The following is an 18,161-nucleotide window of genomic DNA, read 5'->3' as shown; positions in this document are numbered from 1 at the left end:
TGAAATATACACCAGATCAGAATCCAAGACAGAATGCTCTTACCTTGAGCAGGTGGGACACGAAGGCCAATGAAACAATGGAAATACAAGCAAAATTTAGATTAAAAAAACCCAGAAAATCTAAACAAGGGAAAACAATTAAAATGACCAGAAATACGCAGGATATACTACTACTGCCACTGTAACCAGGGTGTGTGTCTGACTTGAAGTAATGACCCTCCCATATTAGCTAACTTATTTCCAAGAATGAGAATACATGTGCCAGTCTCATAGAATTCTTTGATGGATAATTTGGACTCACTGCAGGTGATCAAAATAAATAAAGGCTCCAGGCACTCAAGGGTTCCAGCTCAGGCAGATTTATTAAAGGAAGACAGCAACAACGTTTCGACCTCACAATGAGGTCTTTATCAACTTTATTGTGAAGTCGAAATGTTGTTGCTGTCTTCCTTCAATAAATCTGCCTGAGCTGGAACCCTTGAGTGCCTGGAGCCTTTATTTATTTTGATCTACTGGGGAGCTGGCCCTTCCTGGCACAGTTAAGCACCTGAGTTCCTTTGGTGTGTGTGTGCAGATTCCTCATTCTGGTGACTCACTGCAGGTGATGACATCGCCTGCTGTCACAAGCCGACAATGTTATTCAGAGAGTGAAAACACAATGGGGTTTATGAATGGAATGAGTGGTCTGAAACCCTTAGCAGTCAATGGTATGGTTTAGTCAGCAAGACAGTTCATTTGGTTCTCAAAGGTAAGTTCACTTGCTTTTATCCATAACCCTAATTAATATTTTCTCTCATGTACCTAGAGAAAGTATGTAACATTCACAAGTGCAGAGGGATGCATACTTACATGCAGATATGCACTATGACAGACATAACTCAAAGAACTGGCAATATATGAAACCAGGCCTGGACTGAGACTAACGAGGTGGCTTTGACAGTTTACGGCAGCATATGACAAGACGAACATTAGATGTGTATTTGGGAATTACGAGATATAAAAGGCAGTTTTGAATTTCCCCAGTAAAAAGGGCACAAGGCTGAGTACTGTAGGCCAGACTTGAGGACACAGCAACAAGAAGAACACAGATAAATAGTTAAAATTGCAATTTATTTAAGCACCAAATAGCAGCACTGCATGTGATAGCTGAGTGGTCCCTTAAAATTCTCATTGTGTCTACTTTGCAAATACATTCCCCATCCCCCAACCTTTTGCCACGCAGGAGATGTGTTTTGGCGAGCACACCTCCTGACGCAATATATACAGTACTTACTACAAGTGTGAACAGCGGGAGCAGCCATTTAATGTTGCAGTTCTGATGAAAGCTGGATCTTGTAGCTTTTGTAGGGGTTGGATTTTGAAAAGAAATAGATTTCAGGGCAAGAAACTAATGAACATGTTATTTTGTTTTGAAGATGCTGCCTTTCCTGTGGTAAAATAATCAATAGAAAACAAATACATGTAAAACCATAGCATAAAGCTATAAGCAGTTTGCATAACTGTGCTATGAAGATAGCAGTTCATTTTTATGACTTTGTTTAAAAACAGTTACAAAATATACCACTTACTTTAACATTTCATAGATCATATACCCAACAGTACATCTACTTTAAACTCCAGTTACTTTCTTTATAACAAAAGTGCTCTCAATGTAATGAAGGTATGTTTTATAATAAGCTCAATTAGATGTTTGATGGTATTCAAATGTGTTAATTAAAATATATATTTTCAGATTAAATGGTTTATGAGATGTCAGAATAGACAGAAATAATTAAATCATAATATTAATTAGAATATATCACCATGTGGAATTTCCATATAACCATGGTAGAATAATATCATGTAATAGTCTAATTTAAGTAGTCACAATTTCAAAACAATATGCTGTTATTTTAAAAAAATCCTGAATATAAACTTAGCAACATTTCTTTTTTCCCAGTCTTAAAAAAGAAACCTTCACTAAAACAAAGCTCAAAGAACAGTGACATAATTAACTGGCTTGGAAGCATTAATATTTCTGGGGCCTATAAGTTTTGAGGTATTAGAACATTAGACAAAGTGATTCATAATGTCAAGATCACATAATTCCAAAATCAATATGAAAAATAAAAAGGGAGACAATTTTTGTCGTGATAACACCATATCATGATGGAACACACTACCTGTATCTTTCCAGTTTGGCTATTGTTGTTGCTAGCACAACACATAAACACAAATGTCATATTACAACACAACTAAACATCCATACCAACCATAAACTACCATATTGTACCTAATCTATATTTAGATCTTGCACAAGGATGGCTTGGCAGGGTTTAGGCTGATTTACCACCTCCACATAAAAATAAAAAAAGTTAGCAAAAATAAACAATTATACCCATCATGTCAAAGGGATTGGACGTTATATATTTTATATGTCTACCATTTATTTATGGAAGGTATTTACTCTTTGATTGTTCATAGAAGATGCTTTAACATGTACTGCATAGGCCCCTAATCCAGGGATTTCAAAAGGGAGGACTCTTGAATATTAAATTCCCTCAGGACTCATATGGTAAACAATTATAAAACAATAATTAAATGGGATGGCACTCAAGGGGTAGAGTACATTTAAATGTTTTCCAACTTAAAAAACAACATGAATCATCTCTTCTTAAAATTTGCTATCACAAATATTTCTATGCAAACATATATTCATTTATTGTAACAATTTGGTTTGTTTCTTAAATCTTAGAATTGTTACAATAGTAACAGTAGCATAAGTGCACATGCAGATACCTAGTATATTATTGCAATATCACTCTGTTTTCACACAAAATAGTGCATTATCTGCCCAAAATACACCATTTTCTTTATAATCAACTAGTCCATACATAGAAAATGGTTTAAGCAAATGTTAGTTAATTGGGTTAAGTGCTACCTTTTCACGCCATTTTCTATAAAGGTGATGGGTACAGTGTATCAACAATAGAAACAAATATCTATTCAGCTCTAGCTAGAAATCAGTCTGAATGTGAAAGTATACTTGTAATTTAGTTGTATCACATTGAGCACTGTTCGCATGCCCAACCGAATTTGCTCAAAGCTGTCTGTGGACAAATACCACAGAAGAGCACAGAATGGATTGGGTGCCTGTTAGAATATTCCCTGATGCTTAAGTAACATATTAATCTATGCATTTACATATCTTCAAAGAGAAGGTAAGTATTACCATAACCTCCCTACATTTCTTTATATTACGGAGTGATACAAGTTTGTTTTATAATTTTCTAGCAGATTAGTTTTCTATTGTAAAACTTATTTTTTCTTTAGTAAAAAATCAATTAATCTCAATAACCGTTATGTCAAACTATATATACATTTTGACATTATTTATCTGTTTTTAGAAGTTAACACAAATCTTGCATTTTTACATGACCGATTGCCTTAGAATTATAGTGCCTTCAATATTTCACCTTCCTTTGAACAAGCTATGTATTGATTTTTTGAGAAATGCGCAAGTATTGGCTTCAATTTATCCTAAATATATTTATAAACACAGTTATAAAGTGAAATTGAGTCTAGGTTATAACAAAATTTGAAAACAATTGACCTTGTATCAGTGGCTAAAGTAATAAAATACATTACAACCACACTTTGAAAAAGTGAATGATTTGATTACACTATGAATATATTCAGTATTTGATCTTATGTGGTCTTCAGTAAGAATTATTTTTTTTTAAATGGACCTGAACTAAATATCACCAGATTATCTGGAGTTTGACCTAACATGATCAGGTCAATACTAAATGTTCTTGCTCATATCATTTTGCTCCATTTCTTAATAAGCCCAAGGTATTCACATTTAGATTATCTCAGATATTACAGTTTTAGTAAATACCATTTCTTTCTTCTAAATAAATGAATATGTTTCTAATATGCACAATGAGACAGCATACTAGTGGTGTCTTTACATGTAATTTTCAACTATTTTATCTTGGTCTTAACAAATCTATTACAATAATCCAAGCTAATTATTGTTTTCCCTTTATAAATCTTTGTTTGTATGATCTGAACATCTCAATCTTTTTGTGAAATATTCAAAGGAGTCTTTTCTAGTTAGAGAATGAGATTTCACTGTTCATTTCAACAGCATGTAGGTCTTCCTATGCAAGGCCGCTTTATTCAGCAGGCAAAGGGTGGCATTTGCCCAGGGCCCACTAACCTTCGAGGGCCCACTGGCAGTCATACTGCCGGTTTGGGGCTAGGGTGACCACATGTCCCGGATTGCCTGGGACACTCCCAAAATGGGACTTTAGGTCCCTGGCAACCTCAATGCCTTGTCCCGGAATGAGGAGTATGAGTGAAGGCGGTCTCAGCCAATCAGGAGAGACTTCTCAATTCTCCTGATTGCCTGAGAGTTCAGAAGCCTCTCCTGGTAGGAGTTCCTCCTTCACACCAACTCAGAGTAAGCTGCAGCCAGCACCAGGTATGTTTCACTATGTGTGTGACTGTGTTTGTCACAGTGTTTGTTTGTGTGACTGTGTTTGTCTTGTCACTGTGTTTGTCTGTTTGTGTGACTGTGTGTGTAATGTCTGGTAATAGAGGAGTTAATTCTCTGAATCTACTCATGCCTGGTATTAGAGGGGTTAACATTCTATATCTACTCATGTCTGTAATGAGTGTATGTATATTATCTGAAATCAACATGGTTTCCAAGGCTTCTTAATAATTAATGTATAATAGTATATGTGAATCGGTGTGTATATGATATATATATATATATATATATATATATATATATATATATATATATATATATATATATATATATATATATTATATACACATATATATATTCACCTGGTTGTGTAATCTCATCTGCTTCATAGTGTGTCACTGAAAGGCAGAAAAATGTGGTCACCCTATTTGGGGGCCCCTCTGCACTTATAATCACCTAATTTTCCCTTGGCCCCTTTTCCGCACTATATCCTTTATCCCCCCCCATACTGCACCTATCCCCTCCACTACACTACCTATCCCCCCACTACAAGCCCCTGTCTGTCCCCCCCCACTACAAACCCTGCCCCCTCTCTACAGGATGGGAGGGGGCCCACTATTATATTGTTTGCCCAGGGCCCACCAGAGCCTTGAATCTCTGTCCTGTTCCTATGAGTTGACATGAATATTACAATTTCCACTGATTCAATATATTGACTTTTAGAAACAAAATCAACTGAGTTCATATCTACAGTGAAACAGCATGCCCACACACTATGACAATATGAATATATGAATTACAGATCATTTACATATTATTATTTTATTTTAACTAGCTTTGTCAAGTTGCTTCCTTTGCAACAACTCAGCTGACTACAGTCATGATTTTAGTGCAAGGATTACAGATCTATGAATGTTTTCGACAGCAAACCTTGTATTGTCAATGTATCACCCGCCTAACAGAACTTTCCATATGTTCCAATTTGAAAACAAAACAAATCAATATTTATCCAGCAAAGAATCTGTTTAGTTAGTAACTTAGTATGTCAATTAAAAAAAATACATTTATACATATTAATAGCTGCCAGAAGACAATGCTTACATTGCAATGTAACAGTAATAAGTTATCTGCAAATTTTCCATCTCACAAAAATGCTACAAAATTCCCAATATCCATCACTGACAGATGACTTTTCTCAGCATTATTTAGGATAGTTTAAAGACATTAATTAGACCTTTTAGTGGACCGACATTAAAAGAGTAAGATATAGACAAATAGACACATAAGCTTTTAAGACCTAAGAAGACCCTTCTTTTTAGATGGTCCTCTGAGATCTTGAGTGAATATAACTTTGTTAATGCTGGTCCAATAAAACACATTCAGATTACCAACAACGTATCATATTTTTTTGTCCGTTAGGATACACTCTCTCCAGGTACATCATATACAAATTATTTTCTATCCGATAATACTGAAGAAATTGCATTTGGCAGTAAATATGCCAGGCTCAAGCTTAGTTCAGTGATCACATTGTATTTTAGCCAGTTCCCTTTCTAAGCACCATCATATTGTCAGGTAATGAAAACAGTAATGAAAACAAAAGCATAAAAAATGCATCACGAATATGTAAATGAAGAACCCAGAACCGTTGATGGACTGAAATCACTAGATGATTACTCATTTTCTAAATGAAATGCCATTTGGATTGTAGGGAATCAGTGCAAGAAGCATTGTTTAACTTTTCAGATTACAACAAATTTGGATCCTATTAATGTTTGTAATCATACAGGTTTGGTCTCTTGACCACATAAAATGTATTGTATATTTGTACATCTTTTATTGTATATTTGTATAAGTCAACAATTGTCTAAGGAAAGATAGAAATGTTGAAGTTAGCAGTCAGCAGACTCAAAGGAGGGTATTAATTTACAAGTTTTCACATTCCTAAAATATAAAAACTTCAAAGCAATCAAATCTCCAAATATGAGCTCCCCACCAGGTGCATACGAAGATTTAACAGATAATTAGTACACCAGACATTCTCAAGTTTATATGAGTTGACAACACATTCATTTAAATGAGAATACACCTTGGGACCTAAGCTAAAGTTAAAATCACCAAACCTTATAAAACTGATGCCTGAGTTGGTCTTGCTATGGCTTTAGAGAATATCCTGGGATGGTAATACTCAAGAATCAGGTAATCAGGAAAATCACCCACTTCCTCTTATGTATTTTGAGTTTTCATATTTTTTTAAATGCATACTTAAAAACTTAAAAACTATGAAATATTTTGAGCAAAAATAGTTATTTCATAAATTATTGTGTGTGTCCGTTTATAAAATAAGGATATACTATAGTAAATTTATAAAAATGATTACTAATAAATCCAAGGCATGTAGTTCTACCAAAAATAGTAGTTTCTTTTTAGCAAAATTTATATATAGATGATTTGTAGGATATAAAGAATATCCTTTGGAAATAAAGGGAAAGAGAGTCTAATGTTTCTCATAGGAAGTAAAAACCTGGTATATATATATATAATCACATTATATATGAAACATGAATGACTTTAGCATGAGGGGCTTTAAGGATGCCTGCTATGAGGTAATGGTAGAGTCTATAAGCTATGACCTTGCCATAAAAGGTAAACACTTTCATACAGACTAATTTAATCTCCTATAAAATGTACTTTACATCTTGGGAGACAGATCAACTAGTGAATACACATGAATGCATATGTACATTATACATCCTGTAAATGGAAACATAAGATTAATAATCACTTTTAATTGCAGTGTAAGCATCTTAAATTACAATTACCAAGTGACAAAAGTGTAAATGATGTAATACAAACTGGTATCATCAATTTAAATTTTAATAGAATTATTTAATTTCTTAAAATATAATTTTACATTGAAATCCCAAAAGGTTGTAGATTAAATAAAGTACATATCACTGAACAAATTGTTTGTATGTAAATAAAATAACACCCTTCATACATTACAAAGCTGCCTTATAGTATCCTGTCTCTTCATTCATCCTGTATCAAGAAAATGACATAGGCTAGTGTTTGGTATAGACATATGATTAATGTAGTGTACCCTTTGCTATTCTCCTAAAATACATTTCTCTTATCTTGAATAAAGAGATTGACATCATTTTTTATTTGATGCAACATCACTCTGTTTTATGTAAAGTGGCTTTGCCCTTAAAATATAAGCAAGAAAACTGTATAATGCTAAGAGCGTTCTTGAATATGCAATATTTGTATTAACTTTTCAGTCTAAAGCATATACAACACAATACTATATATTTATATAACTTAAATTATATCAAAGGTGATGTAATATATCCATATCAAATAAAATAAAATGAAAACCTAAAACATGTATTCTAGACTTATGGAAATATACCAAAAAAATTTAAAATAATGAAATGCATGTATGTTAACTCTTTAAGTGAAAGGGGATACACAGCCCACCTTTAGCACTTAAAGTATTCTGGAACTGTGAATGCCAATTAAATGCAATTTTAAGATGTTTTTGAAATTGCTTTGATGTTTCTAGTAATGACTGTATATATAACTATATATATATATATATATATATATATATATATATAGCAAGGAAGTATCAATAATATATTCTGCATGATGCAGTGAGATAAATATATTTTCTGTTATCTGAATAAATAATGCAGAACCTTAAATTGATGTTCATTGCACCATAATTAATAAAAATAGTCATAATTGTAGGGCAGTTGTCTCAAAAGTTGCATATCCCTGTTTAAAAGATCAATTGAAAGTTAGGAATACAAAGCACAATATGCCAACAAATAGATCTTCATGGAAGAATCCAGGAAAAAATAGGTATTCAATAAGTAGGACATTGCATATGAGAAAAAAATCTCAGGATGCAAAATATAAAATTGTAGCGGAATAAAGTACAAACTAGTTATTTTGAATGCTATAAATGTTTATGTACATAAATACTATTGGACATAGGATCTAGAATTCACCACTATCAGTGGATAATGAACCCTAATTGGAATCTATCATACCAGTATGTCATTTTGCTTGTTAGAGTGTATCTAGTGTGTATTTTTCTGTATGTGTGTGTCACTGCTTACCCTGTCACAAATATTAAATGAAAAGTTATTTCCAAACACAAAAAATAAAACTTATGGCATTTTAATGTTGATAAAAAAAATAATGCGGAAAGACAGCATTCCCTAAACAATGAGAAGTGTCTAATAGTTGAAGGTCATAACATTAAAATGTGTCATTAAGAATTAAAGAATACAAGACTGTGTGAGTACTCATGTCATACTGTACTCATAAACAATGTATATATATATTTTCAATATTTTCATTTTTTGTCAAATATAAAATGCATACTGAATGTGTATAGTTATTTTATAAATGAAGCTTACATGTTGAAACATGTTTCATTGCACTACTTTCCTTGAAAACAACTATAATAAAATAAAATATATAACTAGGAAACAATGAGACTTTCCAAGCTTGCACATTCCAAATTTGAGACCTACCAGCTGACAGGACACAAGCCAATCTATACAGTGCACTTAAATTGGCTACAACAGTAGTCCAGTAATAACATTTGGTTCACTAATGAAATGATAGATAATTTCCTTCTGCTTCCAAGAATATGTATCTCTCACTATCCAGGCCTAGGAATAGCCCAATTAAGGATTAAACATTCTCACTATATATCTCTACTATGTCATCCAAGTAATTTTTCCTGAACAAGTGATATGTTTTATATTATTTTGTTCATCAGTTTTCTTAATTATTACATTTTTAAAACCCATATCTGCTCTGGATATCAACTTATTTTTATGTAGTGCAACATTTTTGAGCAAATCAAAGACTGGAATAGTGACAAAAAAATAATAAATGCTAATACGCATATAAAAATAGGTGCTACATTAAAATATTTGATATTTCAACAATAAGTTATTTTTAACTAACCAAGTTATGAATTATGCTTCTTTGCAATTTTGTTTCCTACCATCTATGGTGATGCATAAGGATGATAGTTGTATACATAATCTAGCTTTTACTTCAAATGTCCAGAAAGCATACAAACACAGCCTGTAAAAATTGACTTTAATATTAAACTTAGGGAGAAGGGGTTCTAAAACACCATAAAAGTCATTTAGACCCACCCTTTTTCTGAAGGGTTATATAGCATATATATGGTTTTTTTTCATAGATACCTCCTAGCACCAGGAGTGATTCCAACTCAATAATTTTCAGGCTGCAGAAACAGACCACAGAAGAACGATTGCAAACAGTAATTGTTGTGCCCAGTTTAAACAATGGATATTATCCTACAAAAAAAGAAGGAAACAACAAAAAAAATTTGCACACCCTTTCAGTATATTTTTTTCTGCAGCTGAAAATCTTGTGCCAAGGCACTTCATCCGTAGGTTGAAGCAACAAAATCGTTGTATAGTCCTTTGTTTCACATATAATACTGTAGACACGAGTCTAGAACTGGCTAAATGTTGTCTGTTTTTCAAGCACTTCGAGGTAATCCGGCTCAACGTTTAGTTTTGCTTTTAGTTCCAGATACTCGTTTCTATTAGGCTCCACATACACAGTACTGGGTGTGCTGTACAGCACAGCTTCCCTTAACCTGTCCGGATGCAAAAACTGACGCTTAGCTTCATATTTTGGGGCAAAAGTGAAAGCAGGGGGGTTATTATACTTATAATCAAGATTATTTCCCGGTGATGACCCTTTGTCCGGCTCTAGAATTCCTCGGTAAACACGATCGGTGTCTTGTACAGGTGAAAGCTCCACTCTGGGCTCAATGGTACTAACGCTGTAGCTTGGACTCCTGAGACTACTATCCCTCTCTTCTTCTAGGTGGTTCCTGTAGGTGACTTTAAGTTCATGAAGATCTTTGTAATCATCCACGGAATTGCCCTCCCTAGATCTATATATAGGGTTCTTACACATGTGACCCAGGGGATGGGGGATGTACTCATAAACGTGGCCGGCAGGTGTCTTCACCTTAGGTAGGGGTCTGTTGCTGTAAACACTGTATTGCATGTTGAATGAGCTCACATCTGAGTTGTTTGTACTGGCTGGGTCGTTTTGGTTCTTTTTCCTCCTTTTCATCACAAGGACAAACAATCCTGCAGCCACAAACACGGACATAATGAAAACCAAGAGCAGACTCAGTATGAGCACGGACAAGGGCACAGTGCTCGAAACGTTGTTAAATTTAATAGGATAGACTAAGGTCGTGGTGCTCTCGGGGGGCTGCGTCTCCGAGGGTGGGGATGTGGGGACATTGATATCCGAGTAATCGGGGCACAGTAGATCTGCCTTAATTGATCTCATTTCTTTTTGGGCAAATTTCTTGGGGGCTTTACAGATGACGTCATCGACCAATACTCCAACACTAAGTTGTTCCAGCCATAATTTCATACCTACAACGTCACACGTACAATCCCAAGGGTTTTCGTGCAAATCGATCTGTACCAGTGACTTCAGTTGGTCTAATACACCGCTCACTGTCAAGTGTGAGAAATTGTTATTACGGAGATTTAGCCGGGAGAGATTCAATCCAGAAAAAATGTTCCCCGGCAAATATTTTAAAAGGTTATTATTCAGAAACAAAAGATGGAGGTTAGGAACAGAATCAAATGTTCCTGTTTCGATTTCCTTAATAATGTTAGATTGTAAAAATAGGTACTGGAGGCCCCGAAGCCCATAAAACAGCTCTGGTGTCAGCTTTTCAATAGAATTGCCATTTAAGTATAGTCTTCGTAAATTAGTTAAATCCCCAAAGGCTTTGTGTTGGATGATTGATATCCGATTGTTCCCAAGATGAAGAAGATCTAATCCCGTGGAATCAATGAAATCAGTTCTGCGAACCGAAGTGATATAGTTTCCTGTTAGATACATCTTTTTGGGGTTGTAAGGTTTGGGGTGCAGTTCGGAGATGCTTTGGATTTTCCTCTCCTGACAGTTCACGTTAAGTCCCAGATTGGAGATCTGCAAGTTGCAAGTGCAGTTTGTAGGACACTCCAAAGGCACCGGAGATTTGGTCTGATAAGCTATGCTTATGCTGTATCCAGTATCTTTGGGAGGGTGATGTGATGTGGTCCTCACTCTGTATCTGTTGGGCTGCCGTGTGCTTTTGGGCTTTGTAGGGTTCTTGTAAACAGAAGATGAGATGGTGGCACCCGAATTCACTGAGGCTGGGGTGGTGTGGAAGTACTCGTTGGTACTCCGAGGAATCTGAGGTCGCATCTCATATACGGAAATCAGTTTTCTGGGGCATAATTCTTGTTTGGAGATTTCATCTAGATCTCTCCCGTATAAACGAAAAGGAGTTTCACAGACAACATCACCCACTAAAGCAGAATATGATATGCTATACAGCCAGTCTTTTAGGGCAATTAATTCACAAGAGCAATTCCATGGGTTCTCTTCTAGTTGAAGTTCCACCACTTTATCCATGTGTTCCAACAGACCCACGAAGGGAAGAACCTTGAGTCTATTCCCTCTCAAGTCTAAGTGAGTTAAAGGGACAAAACGAAAAAGATTGTGAGGCAAAGTGGATAAAAGGTTGTCATTCAATATTAATACTTGCAAAGAACGCAACCTACTAAAAGCATTGGGTTCTATTGAGTTTATGAAATTATAATCTACTTGCAAATATTCCAGGTTTTCTAGGCCAAAGAACGTGTCATTTTTAAGAATTTCCAACTTGTTGTTGTTCAAGTGCAGTCTCTTTAGACCCTGAAGTCCATTGAAAGCCCCGATTTCAATGTCTTGTATGTCGTTGCTACCAAGGTGCAATATAGAAGCACCGGTGTAATTGACAAACTCGTTTAGGTAAAGGCGATTTAAGAGGTTCCCGTAAAGTAAGAGATGATATATAGAAAATCGTGGAGGGGTAATCTCAGAAAGGCTGATGATTCCTCTGTTTTCACAATTTACAGTTAATATGCCATCTCGCTCCTCACAAGGGCACGAATTTTCACAGACCTCCCCATAGTATTCTATTGTTTCTGCCCACGAGAGAACCAGGGATGTTAAAGCAAATGCAATCGTCTGTAGCATCCACATCTGCATTTTCTTGTTTAAGTCCTGATCAGACGTGACTGAGGAGCCGCAATAGTACATATTACCTCCTATGGGAAAAATACAAAACACATTTTAAGCAACATAACACATATAGAATTGCAGGACAGATATGAACCCTACTCGTGAACACAAACACACACAGACACAGACACACACACACATACACATATATAAACACACACACATATATATATATATATATATATATATATATATATATATATATATATATATATATATATATATAATCTTTCTAAAAGCAATCGATCAGCAATCTTCAAGTGCACGTTAGAGGACGGTATTCTGAGTCATCGTTGTAACAGTTTTCCAAAGGCAAAGGTTCGCGATTATGATTTTTTTTCATGATCATCCATAAGTATACATAAAATGGCTGTCACTTCTGCTTCTTGAGATGTTTCCACACTTTACCTATCCCGCGTAGCCCTTTCCATGTTTTCAGCACCGCTTCATGGAACAGCGCACGGGAATATCTGTCACCTATTTATTTTTTTAAATAACAAGGTTGCTTCTACATTTAATCCACTTGGAAGTTGTTGTATCGAGGGGGCAATCAACGCATTTCTACCGCAGTGCTGTTGCAGTCTTGCAGGAAGGGGTTAATAAAGACTAAAAAAAACCAATTTCACTCATAGACATCGAACTAGAAATCTGGCAAGGTACCGATTAGAAGAGAATGGACGAAAGTAACGGCAAGTAACGGCTTAACAATGCTAATCAGATTCATAAGCAAAATGGCACTTTTGTAGGAGCTGAGGACTATGTTATGGAAACACAAGATCATTGTGCTCCAGGTTGCTTTCATATAAAGTATTTTCGGTATGGAAATCGGTATGATAATCTGTCACATTTGAAGGCTAGTCATAACATTGTTAAAAGCCCACGGAGGCACAGGCTTAATGGTTAATGATTGCATTTTCTATGCTGCTGCTCATCAGAGAAACAATAACACACACACAAGCATTTATCAACCAAGACACGTTTAGCCAAGTACTATCTGCTTTTAGGTTGGCTTAGTGCTAAGATAAATCGAACGTATAATTTCTATTTTTGCCACTGTCAATACTTCCTTACATCCAATCTGCCTATGCCTAGTACACAGAAGGACGGATGCTAGTGGTACCCAAGCTACCAGGGAGCTAGAAATTCGTCGGTTCTGAGATAAAGCCCACCCACAACGCTGTCTAATAATACAAAAAATAGCCCCAAAATCCGCATAATCGATATAAGACTGCATGATCAAGCCTGTTCACAATTGGGTCTTTACAATAAAACGCGATGGCAACGCTATTAACCCATAGAGACAGCATGGCTGGGCTGAGGTTAGGCTCTTGCCAACATCCTTGTGGTCTACAAGCATTTTTTTTTCTCCAACAATCTATAGAGCTGCAGCCTAGAACTGAAATAATAACCCCCTACAAATATCCAAACATCTGTTAAAAAAAAAGATTACAATCATGCAAGATGAACAGAAAAATAATAATAATTACAAAAAACAATGAAATGTCTGGAAGGAACTTGAGCTTAATCCATACCTCTCCAATTGCTTCCCAAATCTATTCATCCTCCAAACCTTTCTCTCTAAAAAAAAAAAAATCATTGGCTGTGTCTCTCCACTTAATCATTCATTTCCAATCTCAAGCGCGTTGCAGCTTTAATTGAATTATATTTCTTTCCCCCCAAAAAAGGGCAAGAGATCACAGCTCTTCTACTTAAAGTTAACCCGTTGCCTTTCAGAATCCTACATGATCAGGAGCGTGACTCCCCATCCACACCATACGAGTTGAAGCCCAGTATTTCTGCATTGCAACCGACATTCAACAACACATCCAGTTCTCAGCCTTTCTGAGCAGACTCCAACACAATTACAGTATGTTGCCTGGATCGTACCAATGAAACAGGGTTACAAAACAGCGCAGGCAGCAAGAAAACCAGAACACTTCCAACGCCGTTGCGATTTAACCGATACACCGATACCCATTATAAGGCTAGATTGCAATACTCACTCAGACATAAGTCTCTAGGGCCCAAACATCGCGTAAAGCCATAAAAAATGCATCTGGTGTGTGTTTTGGGGTGGCAGGAGAGGAGAGGCGGCTCTTCTATAGCTTTGGCTGCGAAATGCAGTCTGCCCAGCTCTCAGAGACAGACAGACACAGACACACAGCCTGCGCTGAGCAGCCCGCAGCACAGATCCTCCGGCTCCAAAAGGCCCATTCTGAAATTTTAACCCGATGGGATTGCAGGCAAAGAGAGAGAGAGGGAGCCAACAGATAGAAATAGATAGAGAGAAGAGAGGACAGAGAGCGGGAGAAAGAAAGGGGGATGGGGGGGGGCAGTGGGATCCAGCCACACATGGGAGGAGTTTGAGAGTAGGTAGGGTGGAAGAGAGCTGAGGCTGAGCAGAATCAGCCTTTCTAGTTATCAACTTGACAACCTGCTAGTTTCTGCCATGCATTACATATCAATCTGATTCTAAATACACTCACACATTCCCATAGCATCGTCTTACATAACACCCGTTTATTCTTTCACCCACTGTCTCCCTGTAGTCAGTTTTCGTGACTCCTTCGAGATCAGATTTCGCATTCTAGAATCCAGCCTGTCTGCGTGTATGATTTGGAATCAGTTTGTTTGTAAATGTATTTTTTGAGACGCCCTTGAAAGCACGGGGATGTTTAACACAAATGTATCTCGTCCTTTAGGCTCGTTGTGTGGGTGCTGGATTAGCTTCTGGTTTAATAGAGGGGGTGTTGCAGTGCAATCATTGTTGTGATGCCTCCACTTCAGATGATGAATGCTGCCTTCTGGAATGTGGACTGGAACTCTGGTGGCTGTTTAGGGTACCCAACGAAATGTCCCCAGGGCATCTATTCCTGTTTGGAATACACAGTTGATGACAAACTGCTTTGGCGAGTCAGACAAGAACATGGTGTACTATTCTAGTGCCCTTGCTTTAGTATTTCTAGAATTGTCACACTAACATTGACTTGTACATGATGGCAGTTAACTGTACAGTAAAGTCATATTTGATGATCTATTTCTCCTGCGCATCATTTAGATATGATATGTTTGGGGATTCGTCTGTATTTCATAGTATTAACCCTTGTCGTGCCAGATGTCTTTATTTAAGTCCCTCCCAGGGCATTCATTTTGCTTTCATTAATCTCGGTGGTGTCCCTTAGATAACACACTTGTTTATTAGCAAGCAGTGTCATTTTCTCACAGACTGAAAAAGCGACATTACAGAATGAGATGGGAATAGTAACACCGACAGATGGCAGTACAAGGCGACAAATCGCATAGTATTTTTTTTATATCAAGGAATGCAGAAATGAAAGATGAAGCCAATCCTAGCAAAAAGGATATCTATTTCAACCTGGATCTATGTGCAACAACCATTCACTTGCAGTCTGGTCACATATTGGGAGGGGTTTTATATCATCAGATATCCTCCATTTTCCACCGATTTAACAATAATGTCTAAACCAGCCACTTATCATTTCCAGTTTTAATAGCCTCCAATCTGTGTATGCAATATGCACACAATGCCGTTTTTTTTATTGACAATGCACACATATTTTATGTGGCCTATCAAACATTGTTTGACCAAAAGAGTCCATGAAAAGGCAATCAGTATTGTTACAATGCCAGATTCCAATGCTAAACTTAGACTGCCGGCATATTAACCTTTTGAGTGCCAGGGACAGGGAGATCGCAAGTCGAATCTCAGCATTTGCTTGATCACTGTTCAGCACAAAATGGGTTAACGGAAGACGACCAATCTGACTGCCCTGTGCAGACAAGGACATGCTGTTTGCTGACAGTAGCAAATGAATTTGTCTCCAAACAACGCATGGAGAACATTTTTGCATTAGATTAATTAATTTTGAGTGTGTCTTAGTTACAATGACATGAATTACACATGGATATTAATTTTATTGTTTCAAGTTGTATTACCTAATCTGATCTTTTTCAATATCATCATAGTCTACATACAGAATGCTAATTTAAGATTTTTTTTTTAGAACTGGCAGGTACCATATATTCAGCCCTAAATATAATGTAAGAGTTCTTAGTGTAGGTGAATGTCTGACTAGTTCAATTGAAGCTCCTCTCCTTGATTTCACTAGATGTCTCAATGGTCACCTGTCATAAAGGTCATAAAGGCTGGAAAACACAAAGACAAGGAGGGGTCATACATGTAATCTATCTATCTATCTATCTATCTATCTATCTATCTATCTATCTATCTATCATCAAAACCTGTAAAGCATTTTATCAAATACTTATAATGGAATCTGATACCAATGTAAAGAATATATTTTACATTTTATTGGAGCAGGTAAGCTTCTGTAAAGTGAAGTTCAAGGCCTTTATATCTTACTGGAGACAAACCTTTACATAGCATGTAAAGCTCTTGTTTAATGAATGAATGAACAAACCTAGTGCTACAGCTTACTAGCATAAGTGAGTCTAGTTAGATTCACTTCAGTAGATGCTCAGTCATCCTTAGCTAAAAATTGATTAATGGACTATAAAAGCAACCTTGAAGATTTCTGGTCAGCAGTGGTCAGCAATGGCAATATAATGATATTATCATAGGTCAACTGGGCCTCTCAGAAAGTCCTTTACATATATGTTAAATGCAAGCAATGATGAACACTATGATTCTCAAAAAAACTATCTGTAAGTTACCACCATACCTGCATATAATCATCTTTTTTTTTATTATTGAGGCCTCCCTATTAAATGAAGATATATCCTTCATGTCATATCCTCATATTCTTAGCCTTACTCAGTTCTGCAGTGCAAAATGGTGCTCTGTAGTCTACTCTGTAAAGGTTTTGTTGATCGTTTAGAGTTATTTTAATGATTAACCAAAGACAGACATGTATGTGGTATGTTAACAACACTGAGAGGCAAATGAAAATAGATACAAGGTAATAAATACAAATGAGTATCTACATACAGAAAGATGTTTATGCACAATTTCATTTAAATAAAAGCTAATTATAGAAATCTTGTCAGTCTAGATATAAATGGACTTTTAAACATTGTAGAAAGCTTAACTGAACTAATAACTTTACATGCATGTTAATAAATGCTGTGACTATAAACAACAGCAAATATGGTATACAACAGTATGTCATAATCCTTTTCTAATTAATTTCCAGCACTGTATCATTTTTTTTAACCTTCCACCTACATACTCTGGTTCTCTTGGTTTTTTTATGTGCCAGTATTGCTACAAAATTATACTTCTAAATAACCACATCACAATTTTGTTTTATTGTACACTGTGCAACAAATGTATCTACTGTGTAAATTACAAGAGGGTTTTCAGTAATGAGTATTGACAGACAGACTGCTCTAACCCTCAGAGTAAAGATGAAGAAAAAAAAGATTCTGACATAATTAAAAGGGATTTAAGAAAAACCCTTGAAATGCTGGCAGCTTTTTAATGTGTAATATTAATTAAATCTAGACTAACCTAGCCCTACATTTACTAAAATACTAAACATCTTAAGAT

General features: G+C 35.9%; 1 protein-coding gene across 1 annotated transcript; it reads right to left on the bottom strand.

Annotated features, from left to right (window-relative positions):
• Positions 1 to 9,994: 9,994 nt before the first annotated feature.
• On the bottom strand, positions 9,995 to 12,649 carry LOC149299891 (SLIT and NTRK-like protein 5). Its single transcript, XM_089485903.1, has one exon. It carries the CDS (start codon positions 12,647 to 12,649, stop codon positions 9,995 to 9,997), a length of 2,655 nt encoding a protein of 884 aa, XP_089342029.1.
• Positions 12,650 to 18,161: the final 5,512 nt, after the last annotated feature.

This window comes from Sceloporus occidentalis, unplaced genomic scaffold, assembly GCF_023333645.1.
Source record: "Sceloporus occidentalis isolate IW3139 unplaced genomic scaffold, rSceOcc1.0.p SCAF_27, whole genome shotgun sequence".
In the NCBI taxonomy this organism is placed as follows: domain Eukaryota; kingdom Metazoa; phylum Chordata; class Lepidosauria; order Squamata; family Phrynosomatidae; genus Sceloporus; species Sceloporus occidentalis.
The sequence above is the reverse complement of the archived record's forward strand: the minus strand, read 5'-3'. Positions and strand labels throughout refer to the sequence as shown.

Coding starts and splice junctions, on each gene's coding strand:
- LOC149299891 (XM_089485903.1), bottom strand. CDS start 12,649: ATGTACTATTGCGGCTCCTCAGTCACGTCTGATCAGGACTTAAACAAG.